Source organism: Megalopta genalis, chromosome 19 (genome assembly GCF_051020955.1).
Source record: "Megalopta genalis isolate 19385.01 chromosome 19, iyMegGena1_principal, whole genome shotgun sequence".
Lineage (NCBI taxonomy): Eukaryota > Metazoa > Arthropoda > Insecta > Hymenoptera > Halictidae > Megalopta > Megalopta genalis.
The window spans coordinates 2,183,475-2,196,539 of NC_135031.1; the positions used below are offsets into that span (position 1 = coordinate 2,183,475).

Consider the following 13,065-nt stretch of genomic DNA (forward strand, 5'->3'; position numbering starts at 1 on the left):
ATTTTACTTTTAGTTATTGTTAGACTGCTTACCTGTAGTCATTTTTAAAATATTATTATAATATCTGCTCGTTCTTATAAATCTCTGAAATAATTTAAGATTTTATTTCTGATCATTGTGGTAGTATATTATTATAATATGTGCTAGTTTCTATAATTCTCTAAACTAAAAGATTTTACTTTTAGTTATTGTTAGAATCCGCTTAAAAAGTTCTTTGTAACTAGTTTTTATCTTTCTGCTACGTTCATTGTGAAGATAAACGATGCATCGACACGCGCAGTTTCGTCAGTATTCACTTTTTCACTCGTTTCCTAGCATCTTCGAAGAAACAGAACACCTGAAGGTGCTGAAAGGCAATATGTACTTCGCTTTTTAAAATGAGCTTGGATAGGCTATTATCCGATTTTTTGTCACGAAATTATCGAAGAGTTCTTCGATAATTATCTTATCGTATCTATCATCTAACGTATCTTTCTTTTTTAATCAACGTTCTTCTATAAATGAAAATCTCTAATAAAGAAAAATTGTTTGTCCTTTTCGATAAGATTTTATGAAACGATAGGTAAATATTCATATCGTCACTAGTTCTTAATTAACGTAAGAAAAACATTTACATTACCAGAAAGAATTTTCTTTCCAAGTTTTTCCAAGTTCTTGTCCAAGTTTTGCTAAAAGAATTCACGAAGCTTCGAGTTCTACCATATTCCAAGCTTTTGTATTTCTTGTAACAATTAATGTAAGGTCTTTTATAATCCTCAGGCGACAAGAAGCTACCTTTGTGTTCACATTCCCCCTCTTACTAGCTGCGGCAGTGGAGCAGCTAGTAAAAAGGCGAATGTAAACACAAAGGTGCCCTCTTATCTTGAATATCATATTTCAGTTTTTTGGCCTCGAAATAGACCTCGATATTTGCACTATTATTTATATTTTTTATTTTCCCTTTCGACTTACTTAGTTTGTAAATCAGTGATTCACTTATTTCGTTTCCCTTTACAGTAAATTCTCTTCAATTGTCCTCCAGCTTTTAAACAAAAATGAACAGTTTGGGAAGTGGAGATACGATTATTTAAACCTCGCGGCAATTGAAAAGAATTTACTGTGTACAGAAAATGTTGGTACTTTCGGGAAATAAGAGGTTACTGGGATCATTTGAAGTAACTTTTTCCTCGGCGAAATTGCAATCCGCAGCTTTGTTTACGAGTTATTAACGAAAAACAGTGACCAATGAGAGGCAAGATCAGCTGGCGCGAGACAGACGAGTCAATGAGCGGAACTGAGCTTCGTCCGCTCAGCTGCCTTGCGCCAGCCGAGTTCGCTTCTTATTGGTCAGTGTTTTTTGTTAATAACTCGTGAACGATGCCTCGGAGACCATTTTTATAAAAAAAAAGTTATTTCGAATGACCTCAGGTACCCCTCATTTCCCGGAAGTACCATACTTTTAGGACCCCCTGTACGTACACTAGCATTGCATACTAAAAGCTTTAACATAATCTTATACTGCAAAACAGACCAAATAGTAATAAACAGAATTTAACAATCAATAACTAGCATTTCTCTTCGTTTCTGTATATTTTCTCACTTTAAACAGGTCTCCGCATTTGATTATCTATTTCCAAACGCAAATTTTCTCGACCTACTCAAAATGTACATCGTTCTGACACTTCTATCGAGCCGTTTCTTCTTCAGAAGTGTCTACAGAATCCGATCCTGGGTAGAGTTTTCGTGCTGAACAAAGAACTTTTCGTAAAAGTACAAAAATATTGCGCAGAAACTGCGCACGTCGACACTTTTTCAAACTTTGACATTAATTTATTGTTATTTAGAACCAAAAACAATTAATAAATTGCATGCCACGATATTCGGGAAACTCTCCTCTATCTTTTAACACCAATTAGAACTTTCCAACGTTTTTACTTTTCATGCAGTACCTCATTTTTGTCGAAAATTTTGGGTTTTTACAAAAGTTCGTTTATTTAAAAAACCGAGGGTGATGGAGCAATTCGGTTTTCAGATTCTTGTTCAGGGAGTGAAGCTCTACAAGAATTTCATAGTGGCTATAGGAACCCAAAAATCGTGTCGAACAGTGCTATCTTAGACTAAACTGTCGAATAGCAATGTAAACAAACAATAACACAAACTCGAGTGTTTCTTCGCCTGCGTATGTTTTATAAATGACAAAATAGTGTGAACCAAACACGAGGCAGTAGAAGCGCTTGGAGGAAACAAAACTACCATAACACCATTCTCGACTGCAATTATTAACCGAAGCAACAAGCCTCGATTTTTGTTCCTCGTTTCTGTGGCAGAAAATTTGTCATTTGTCATCTCCTCTTATCGATACAATTTCGCTGGTTGCGTGGAAACGTTCTACATCCATTACCATAAATGCAGCAAAGTCTTGAATACCATCCCTCGCTCCCGTTAATCCGTCCTATCCACGAGTCGAACCACTCAGTTCGTCTCTGAGTGCAGCCATTAGGGCATAGGAGGAATCCATGAGAGCCATAGGCGAGCTCCGTAGGTTCTATCGGAGGCAGACTACTGAGGAGCCTCGATCGGGGGACATCTATAAGCTAAATCGAGCGGTCCAAGTTAAACGAAGCGTATCGTACCGAGGCGAGAAAGAAGGAAGCTGCCGCGGGAAGTTAATTAACATCTCGGACAAGTCGTAGCACGGCGGGAATGAGCTAAAGCGAGCTAGAACCTTTACTCGCGTGGTTCGCCGTATCTCATGATATCTGTCCTCGTATCTCCTAGCGGCCGTGAGATACGATGTCTCGGTCCCTGTGCCGACCAACCGTAACTTAGGATTCGATCGGGCTTTTTACACCTACTGCACAGTATGCACGCGTCTACGCTTTCCTACGTAAACCGTAAACATGGGGAAAAATGAAAGAGGGAAACTGGTACCGGAGATCGGGACTAAAAGTAGCGGGAGGCGAAAGTGACATAGAAGATAATTCAAAACTGCAAACATTAGTACACGTTTTCGGTATCTCGGCAATAACAACGATTAGAGAAGAGATCTATGGTCATACATGGAAACAATTTTCAATCTTTCTTAGGGATCGTTAATTTTAGAACAGTTTCGAGTAATCTTCAGTATTTCGTCTGTCTCTTTTTTTAGGAAGTTATAACTAGACCGTGGATTTTTGTGTGTGTTTGTGACCAGTAAATGCGATGGATGCAGGGGAACAAGTTAACAATGCGATCATTTTCAACTGATTTAAAATGTCAAGACAATTTTTATTTTGCACGAATACATTATGCAGTTGCTGTAAATTCAATGTGACGTAATGTCCTGAAAGAATTCTGGCTTCCGAGAATTTATTGAAGGATGGTATTCCAGCGTGAATTTATGAAAGAATCGAATTTTTCTTTTACATTTTCTTGAAGAATATAGTCCTGTTTCGGAATAAGTACATACGTGGCGGCTATCTCCAGTGCTCGCCAGCAGTTCGAATTTGTATATGTATGTATTAGGTCTACCGGAAAGTTCTGTCCGTTTTTTAATTGAAATATAACACAATTTTCATACATTTAATAATATTTATTGTAGAATATACTTTCCATCGTCACTTATGACTTCTTGCCAGCGTGATGACAACTTGTAAATGCCATTTTTAAAAAATGATTTATTTTTAGAGGCGAAGAACTCAACTAGTGCTTGATTGACATCAGCTTCAGTTTTGAATTTTTTCCTGTAGAAAGTTTTGCAAAGAGAGAAACAAGTGATAATTGGAGGGTGCCAGGTCTGGAGAGTATGGAGGATGTGATAGAATTTCCCAGCCTAGCTCTGCGATTTTCTGACGAGTCGCCAAAGCAGCATATGGTCTGGCATTATCATCGGTAGCCATGTTTTCACGATCGCGTCTCACTTAATAATGACATGAGACACCTTTGTTTCAGTTTATTTAGGAGAGTACATGTGTATAAATGCAATGATAAAGAGAGATAGTTATATATGTCTCAAATCAACATGTGCATATGGATTGAAACTTGAAGTGACATTATCGGACAGAACTTTCCGGTAGACCTAATATTATACAGTTCTTAACACCATGACATACCATTCTCTTCGCAACTGCTGCGACTAGAAATTTTTCGATTGCAATAATTTCTTAGAAATGAAAGAAAATTGATGCTTATTATGTGCCTAAACTTACTTGAATACTTGAATATAGATGACAAAAGAGATCAGAATTTTATTCCAATTTTAAAGGATAAAATAAGGATAGAATATTTATACTCAATAAGTTATTACTAGAAATTTTCACGATGTGTCGGACTGGTCAAAGTACGGCAAGGGGTATATTCTTTTAGGGGGATATCCTTTCGATATCCCCGTATCTAAAACCTCGTTTTCACTGGCTTGACTTTTGCCGCTTGGGCATGCCGCGCGTTTTGGGGCGGATTCCCAAAAACACGAACTAAATGAATAATATTGTTATGTTTACAACTTTCATTACGAGTAAAACAGTTTTCGAGGTTTTTTGGGTTGTAGAATCCGATTATATTGGGTTGGCAACTAAGTAATTGCCGATTTGTTCAATGAAATAAAAAATTTTTTTTTACTTGGAATGAAGTTTAATCTGTAATGTATTTTCCATTTTGTTCGATGACCTTTTGCCATCTCTCTGACAACTTGAAAATTCCACGCTCGCAGAAAGTTTGATCCTTTTCGGCCAAAAACTGAGTTAAGTGAGATTTTACAGCGTCATCATCATTAAAAGTTTTAGCACGAAGGGAGTTGTCCAGGGATCGAAATAAGTGGTAATCCGATGGCGCGAGATCAGGGCTATATGGTGGGTGTAACATCAATTCCCAACCAATATCCATCAATTTTTGCCGAGTGGACAATGACATCTTTACGATTGACCAATTCTGGTCGCTTTTCCTTGACCGCTGCATTCAATTTATCCAGTTGCTAACATTCACGGATAATAAAAAATAACATAATAATAATAATAATAATAACTTTATAATATAACATTTACGGATATCATAAAAATGGGAGTGAGAGACATCTATAACTGAAATCGGCAATTACTTAGTTGCCAACCCAATATATATTATTTTCTTAATACGATGAAAAATTATGTTCATAAATTATTAAAATTTGTTTACTTAATTAATTATTCAAATTTTTACCCTTATTTTTCACATATTTTATAGCATCGATATAAAAATAGATATTAAGATTACAGTTATATCGTATAATGAATTTTTAGAATGGACTAAAACGTATGTATTTAATTTATGTCATTTTACTACGTGGAATGATATCATGTTATAGGATTGTATTCGTTTCGACGAACGTTGTTATATCATGGATAAAAAAATGCAGGGTCCCATTTAAAAATATTAATTTGACTTCAATATCTCTCCCAACACTACACCTATAGAAATATTGTTTATCTTATAACGTCGCCCTGTATACCAAACAACTTTTGTAAAAACATATTTTTGATAACTTTCAGCTGTCGCGAAATATCGGGCTAAATAAATCGGTGCGGACAGTGATCCGACGCGAAGGAGTTTGGTTTGACGCAGCAGTCTTTCACGCATCGGCTACAAATAAATCGTTATAACTCCCGTGGATGCAAACCGATGTAAAAAATTCTTCTTCAGATACCTCCTGTAGGGTCTACCAAGCACGTTTCTGTGAGATTCATCGTGACGTGGCGTGAATTCCACCTTATAGCTCCAATCGAAGCAAAGACGAAATCGAAAAAATCAGCATTTAAAAAAAAGACAATTTCAAGGAGTTAAATTATGTTCATCCCTTTATCGCTCCTGGAATTTATAGCTAAAAGTATGCTCTCTAATCGTGTAGAAAGTGGATGATATTGGATGACATCTAAACAAAAATTGAATTAGGTAAAGAACAACTTTAAATTGCTTGAGACACAATTCGAGGTGACTTTTGGCAAATCGCAACATGCAAAATGTTAGTTCATAGATATAAGAACCTATATCTAAAATTTCATACATTTCCAAGAAGGTTGAAAATTTGACTTCAGTTTGTGTTTTCGTGGATCCGTACTATTATGTGTCGGTATTCTTTAATCGAACGTTCGGCTTCGTCGTTCCCCCTCTTGTGTTACACTGTCCGACACGATTTTTGAGTTCCTATAGCCACTATGAAATTCTTGTAGAGCTTCACTCCCTGAACAAGAATCCGAAAACCGAATTGCTCCATCACCCTCGGTTTTTTAAATAAACGAACTTTTGTAAGAACCCAAAATTTTCGACAAAAATGAGGTATTGCATGAAAAGTACAAACGTTACAAAGTTCTAATTACTGTTAAAAGATAGAGGAGAGTTTCCCGAATATAGTGGCATGCAATTTATTAATTGTTTTTGGTCCTAAATAACAATAAATTGGTGTCAAAGTTTAAAAAAGTGTCGACGTGCGCAGTTTCTCCGCAATATTTTTGTATTTTTACGAGAAGATCTTTGTTCAGCACGAAAACTCTACCCAGGATCGGATTCTGCAGACATTTCTGAAGAAGAAACGGCCCGGTAAAAGTGTCGGAACGATATACATTTCGAGTAGATCGAGAAAGTGTTCGACGGCAACATGTACAAGACGTTTTGCCGCCATGAGCTTCGCTGCTCGCTTCTCTCTGTCCGACAGGGCCGAAGCGTAATCAACACCGATGGAGGGATCCAATGGGGCACCCACTTTCCGTAAATAATATTTGAATTTTTTTTAGTACTTTAATGTTCTGTTTTTTTTTTACATATTTCTGTGGATAATAATCACCAAACTGTGATATATTTCACACAAAAAATCATACCAGAGTGTTTGGAGTTGGTAACGAAAGTATTCTAACACTAGTATAATTTTGACTTCTATGCCATATAATTAAATAAATATTTAAATATATATTTAACGATATGTCTCAAGAAGTTTAACATTTTGAAAATGATTATTTATTCATGATCGTATTATCGTTATTATTTAAATGATAACTGTATACATGATATACTTGTAATTCGAACAAATTCAGAATAAAATGAATATTTTTTCTTCATTATTTTTCTTTTATTATTTCTCCATTTTTAATTTATGATTCACAGTTTGGTGATTATTATCCATAAAAATATGTAAAAGAAGACAGCACATTGAAGTACTAAAAAAAATGGCACGCCCCACACGCTAAGTGGGTGCCCCATTGGATCCCTCCATCGGTGTTGATTACCCATAGCTTCGGCCCTGTCGGACAGAGAGAAGCGAGCAGCGAAGCACATGGCGGCAAAACATCTTGTACATGTTGCCGACGAACATTTTCTCGACCTACTCAAAATGTAAATCGTTTCGACACTTCTATCGGGCCGTTTCTTCTTCAGAAATGTCTACAGAATCCGCTTCTGGGTAGAGTTTTCGTGCTGAACAAAGAACTTTTCGTAAAGGTACAAAAATATTGCGCAGAAACTGCGCACGTCGACACTTTTTCAAACTTTGACATTAATTTATTGCTATTTAGAACCAAAAACAATTAATAAATTGCATGCCATTATATTCGGGAAACTCTCCTCTATCTTTTAACACCAATTAGAACTTTCCAACGTTTTTACTTTTCATGCAATACCTCATTTTTGTCGAAAATTTTGGGTTTTTACAAAAGTTCGTTTATTTAAAAAACCGAGGGTGATGGAGCAATTCGGTTTTCAGATTCTCGTTCAGGGAGTGAAGCTCTACAAGAATTTCATAGTGGCTATAGGAACCCAAAAATCGTGTCGGACAGTGTTATCGGAGGTCCCGCGCAAACAAACTTCGGCTGCCGTTTGGTGTTCCTCCCATGATCGCAGACAGCGATCGATATTGCATAACAACGGGTAGTAGCGAGAGCGGCCTCGCTACTCGTCGTTGACCTTTGTCACCGTCTTCGAACAATATCGAAATCACTGCCTGCGATTATAGAAGGGACAGCGGACTGCAGAAAAAATGAGTCATGCCTTCTTCTCGTGGAAAAAAGATGCATCAGTGCTATTTCTGGACACTTTAACTTTATTTTAAAGGCGACTTTATTTGCTTGAATTTGTACAAAATGAAAATATTAACCAATATTATCCTGAAGATACAGTGTTCCAAACTTCTTTTTTTATGAAACTGTATTCTTTTCATCAATCGATACATCATCGTATGCAGTACTTTTAGAGAGAATCTTAGGACTTATTAACCCTTTGCATTCGAAGCCACTTTAAGTGTAAATCTGAAATAATTTTCCAGACTTATAGTATTTCCATTTTATACGACAAAGTGCATTTTATGCACATGAAATTGAGTCTTGTGACTCGTACAACAGTTACGTTTTTAACCATTTTCAAAAAATCTAAACTTTGTTAATATAAAAATTATCTTGGAATGTGATGTAACGATTTTAGTGGTGACTCAGAATAACCAGTCGAGTGCAAAGAATTAATTTTGTCTCAGATTCTACTTTAGGACCGAAACTGTTCCTTGTGCCGATGACGTGGCCTCGCTTGGCACGATTTTCTTTGATCGTTCGACTTTTCAAGTGGAACTGTACCCATCTCAAATGACACCGAAGAGATACGAAACGCTTGGAACTTGTTTATGTTTGCCTTCTTCCCTGCTCGATTGGCCCGTGCCGACGCAGTGGAAACACGGATTTTACAAGAATCGACTCATTCGGTTGGCAAAACCGCGCGGCTTTGGCCAAGCGACAAGGCCAAACCAGTGGAAATGGGCCTTAAGACAGGGCCTGCTAGAAAGCTTAAATGTTAAACAATTGAAAGTCACTTTAAAATCTCCAAACACAAGAAACTTTGTTGTTAAGTAAAGAATGTTTTACGAAAAATTTGATATTGCTTGAGGATAATCATTTTGTGAGAAACTCATGATTATCTTTAACACTTCAATGGCCGCACGTCTAACCGTCGCCAGGTGCCGACAATATTTATGTAAATTCATGAAATAATTCAACATGTATAAAACAAATTAAATAAAACAAAAACAACAACAATAACAACACATTTAATACAACAAGATTAATATTTTTTCTTTGTGTGATAACTACTAAAGCAATCACCTACATAATTATTAAAGCATCACACACATGCGTGAGCGGCCTTTAATGACTAAAAGACTTTATCTCTTAAAAGACTTTAAGAGATAAATCAATATAGTCAATTTGTTCATAAACAAATAACAGATAGCAGCACTTCTATCTACCACGGAATGACTAAACAAAATAAAAGAATCTTTAAAAAGATGAAATAAAATAATTGAACATCGTTTTTTATATAATTATACTAAAAATTGCGCTTTGCATTGTTATTTGACATTGACTGATCGTCTTCTGTGCCGTCTTGGTAACAGATTGATACGTGATGCAGAAAATAATTACGAGAATAATTCAGCTGTAATCGCATTTTCGACCACCGCTACGAAGCGGATCGCAGGTCGCCGGTCAGATGAAACATTTCGTTGCGGTGCACCGCATGGATCGTCGACGAGAGTAATGCAAAACGCTTCGTCTTGTTCTAACCGAGCTGCGGATGTTTATCTCCCGGCTTCCTTAAGTACGGAGCACTTATCCGACTGGGCAGGAGTCGTGAGTTCAGAACGTTACTCGAGATTTACAAGGGCCAAGCCACCCTAGCCCGCGGAACCCTCTAGGCGTGTAATTTGTTTGGCTTACTTTTAATTTACGATCGCGATCTTCGCGCGGTCGTTTTCGCGATACTCGCGGTTTACGGGAGCCGCGGGATTCGACAATGTATCTCAGTTATGCCACTCGCGTCTCTGATACTAACACGGATCTGCACAAGTAATCGATTTATTCGAGGGTCAAAACGATATTTTTTTTTTTTAGATATTTCGTGAACTACAGGGTGTAGAACAATGATTTTTTTTTAAATTGTGTGCTTTTGATCGACAAATTTAGCCGCCATAGAAGATTCTGGAGATTGTTTAAACACTTGTTTAATATTTATTATATTAATATTTATTATAATATAATATTATTTTGTTATATATAATATAATATTATTTTTATAATTATATATAATATTTATTATATTAATATTTATTATTATTATATTTCACTTGTTTAATATTTCGAAAATAAAATTCTTTTCTTCAATTATTCTTATTAACTATCTGTAGTCGAATCGTGCTCGTAAAACTGGATTTAATGATACCTGGTTTTGGGCGCAGACGGCTTATATATTTTTTTGAGATATTTGATGTTAAAGTAGTTAGTAACAAAGCCAGAAAGATAAGCTGGATATCGGGTCGTAGCATCGTGCACCGGGGAAGGGAGACGGGGATGTCAGAGAAGTGCTTGACGAGTGGTGGGGTGAGGAAGAAGAACCTGCGGGAAGACTCGCTCACTTCCATTCCTAATGTTCCCTCTCTACTATTCCCCCACCACTTGTGAGTATTTCTCTGGTATGCCTGAACGCGACGCGGCGCTGCGGCTTATCTTTCTAGCTTTGTTAACTTACAACTTTAATATTAAACGTCTCGAAAATTATTAGTCGTCTGCGGCCAAAACCGAGCATCATTTAGACTCAGTTTTATGAGTTCTGCCACTGTGCAAACTCTCATCAAAAAGTGAGTGTTACGCCTGGAGATCTTCCTTTGTAAGGCAACACCGGAAATTGTCATATCATGTTTCAAAATAATTTTAATATTATCAAATTTGTTTAGATTTGAAAAACTGTTAAAAGTGTAATTGTTGCATGAGACAGAAATTTCAATTTCATATGCTATAAAAAGCACTAGATTATAGAATAAATCGAGTCCTCGAATATTCCAGTTGTTCGAAAATTTTCGGAGAGAAAATTTATCTTCTAATACCTCGAAATCTTGTTCGATATTATTAGTTCTGATGCGAACTCTTTGTTCCTGGATTTTTTGCCAGAATAACGTTTATATTTTTAACAGTTTTTGACATATAAACCGATAATGCCAAAATTATTTTGAAACGTGGTATGGTAACTTTAAGTGGCACCTCATAGTCGACTGCAAATGGTTAAATTAATGATTACGAGAAAAAGAAGCATAAAGAATATTCATATCGCAATTTTAAAGCATTCACAAAAGCGAATGTCTTTTTTATAGAGTTTCAAAAAGTCTCTACATAATTGATTACCTATTTTTTGTATATTTCAATTGTAATTTAACTAAAAAAAATGTCGATCATATCCACGATAGATTTTTAATTATTTACAATGGGTCTCTGGCCTCCTTGTGACCGCCAGTTACGACCCTGAGCTCCGCCGACGAAAAAGGAATGCGGAAAGCTCGGAGAACGGAAATACCGCGATCGTTTCGAGGAACGATCAGAATCTGAAGATGACTCTGAATCGACCCTTAAACTCTTGCAAGCAGAGTGGAAGACACCGGTCGCATGGCAAGAGGGGACGTCCATGGAAAAAATGGCGGAACGGTACTTACCTTTGCAGCCTCCCACGGACAAGCCGTAATGGTCGACGTCGCAACGATCGCACCGGAAGCCAAGGACGCCATCCGCGCACCTGCATTCGCCGGTTACGGGATCGCAGACCTCGTCGAGGGCACCCACGTCGCAGTCGCATTCCCGGCAACCTGCGGTTACGTTCCCGTAACCTTCGACGCAGGAGGAGCAGTCACGACCCTCGAACAAAGGCTTGCAGGGACACTGACCGCTTCTCTCGTCGCATTCGATGGAATTGCCGCCAAGGGGGTCGCAGTCGCAAGCTGCAACAGTCGGAGGTCTATGTTCATCGTTTCGAAATCATCTCTTCCTTTATTAACACGTTGAGTGTCGAAAATCAACCCCTAAAATGACCACAAAATCCAAGTAACTCAATTAACGCTATTTCTATCGAAAGCCTGAAAAGACACCTTTGAATCATTCCTATTTAACACTATTTGTACCAATGGGGTTAAAGGATATCTTTTAATAACTTTTAATAAAAATTATTTCCTATAGGTTCTATGGTTTCTATGTAATCACTCCTCGACTTTTGCTATAGTCATCGGTCAAAATAGCGTTAATGAAACTACAAGTAGAAAGTTAAAATTCGAACCATGCTAGAATACAAAAACATCTTTTTGTATTCTAAACGCGTCCCAGTAACATTCAGTTTGTTCGAACATATTGCAATGAGAACGAATTTTGATAAATAATAACTTTTGCTGCACACTTGGGGCGTGTAACAGCCCAACGAAATTTTTTTGTAAAACGAAACACGTTTTACACGTCTTCTTTCCGAGTGTCACCTGCTTCGTGTTGAACGTGTGCGATACTTTTTTAAATTTAATTTCTTTAAAACCCTCATCTTATTTTAATTCTATTTAATTCTATTTATTACTAAACAAAAAAAACAGTAAAGCAGTATACAATAATTCTCGTGATCGCACGCCGAAGTCGTAAACCGTGTTGTTTGTAAGCCATCTTCGTTATATTATACACGCACGCACACGTACGTCACGTTGGGTGACGCATGGAAATCCGCGAATACCGTTCGCTGTTATAATTTTGAAGGTCGCTCCGAAATCGTTAACCTTCGGCTCCTATATTGTTAAGTAACTTCAAAAATGAATGCGTGTGTACGAAAGCGACAACCAATTGAAAGTAAAAATAGAACGAGATTTAGCAATTTAAGGGATGGAAAAATATTATGAAGTTATAGGAATAGTCAGAGGAATTTTATACGTTCACATCGTTCGACAAGTTTTATAAAAATCGGACAGAAAAATTTAGATATTTCAGAAACGTCAGAAATTTCAGATACAAAACCAATGTTCTTGGTCTCAAAATCTGTCTAACAAACCTTCGGTTCCTACATTAATAACTGTGGGTTCCATGCATTTATTACGAAAATGAGTAGCTGTAACTTTCAAGAGCAGAAAGAGTAAAAGAATTGGAGAGCCTTGATACATTATTTTCGATCTCTTATAACTATTAAACGAAGGAAACATTTCCTAGGTGGCACGTATTTTTTGAAGGAGATGCAGACAATTCGTATTTTGCATGAAGACCCGCAGTTTATTAATAACAATTAAGGATAGTGAGCAATCTCACGAAGAAAACAGTACTC

At 36.9% G+C, this 13,065-nt stretch overlaps 1 protein-coding gene across 3 annotated transcripts in view; it reads right to left on the bottom strand.

Annotated features, from left to right (window-relative positions):
• Positions 1-13,065, bottom strand: part of wb (wing blister) — a 256,747-nt gene that overhangs the window by 138,980 nt on the left and 104,702 nt on the right. For all 3 annotated transcript variants that reach the window (XM_076527325.1, XM_076527324.1, XM_076527323.1), the window contains exon 14: positions 11,438-11,719. In XM_076527325.1, coding sequence (XP_076383440.1) covers positions 11,438-11,719 — 282 coding nt within the window. The remainder of the gene's footprint in view (positions 1-11,437; positions 11,720-13,065) is intronic.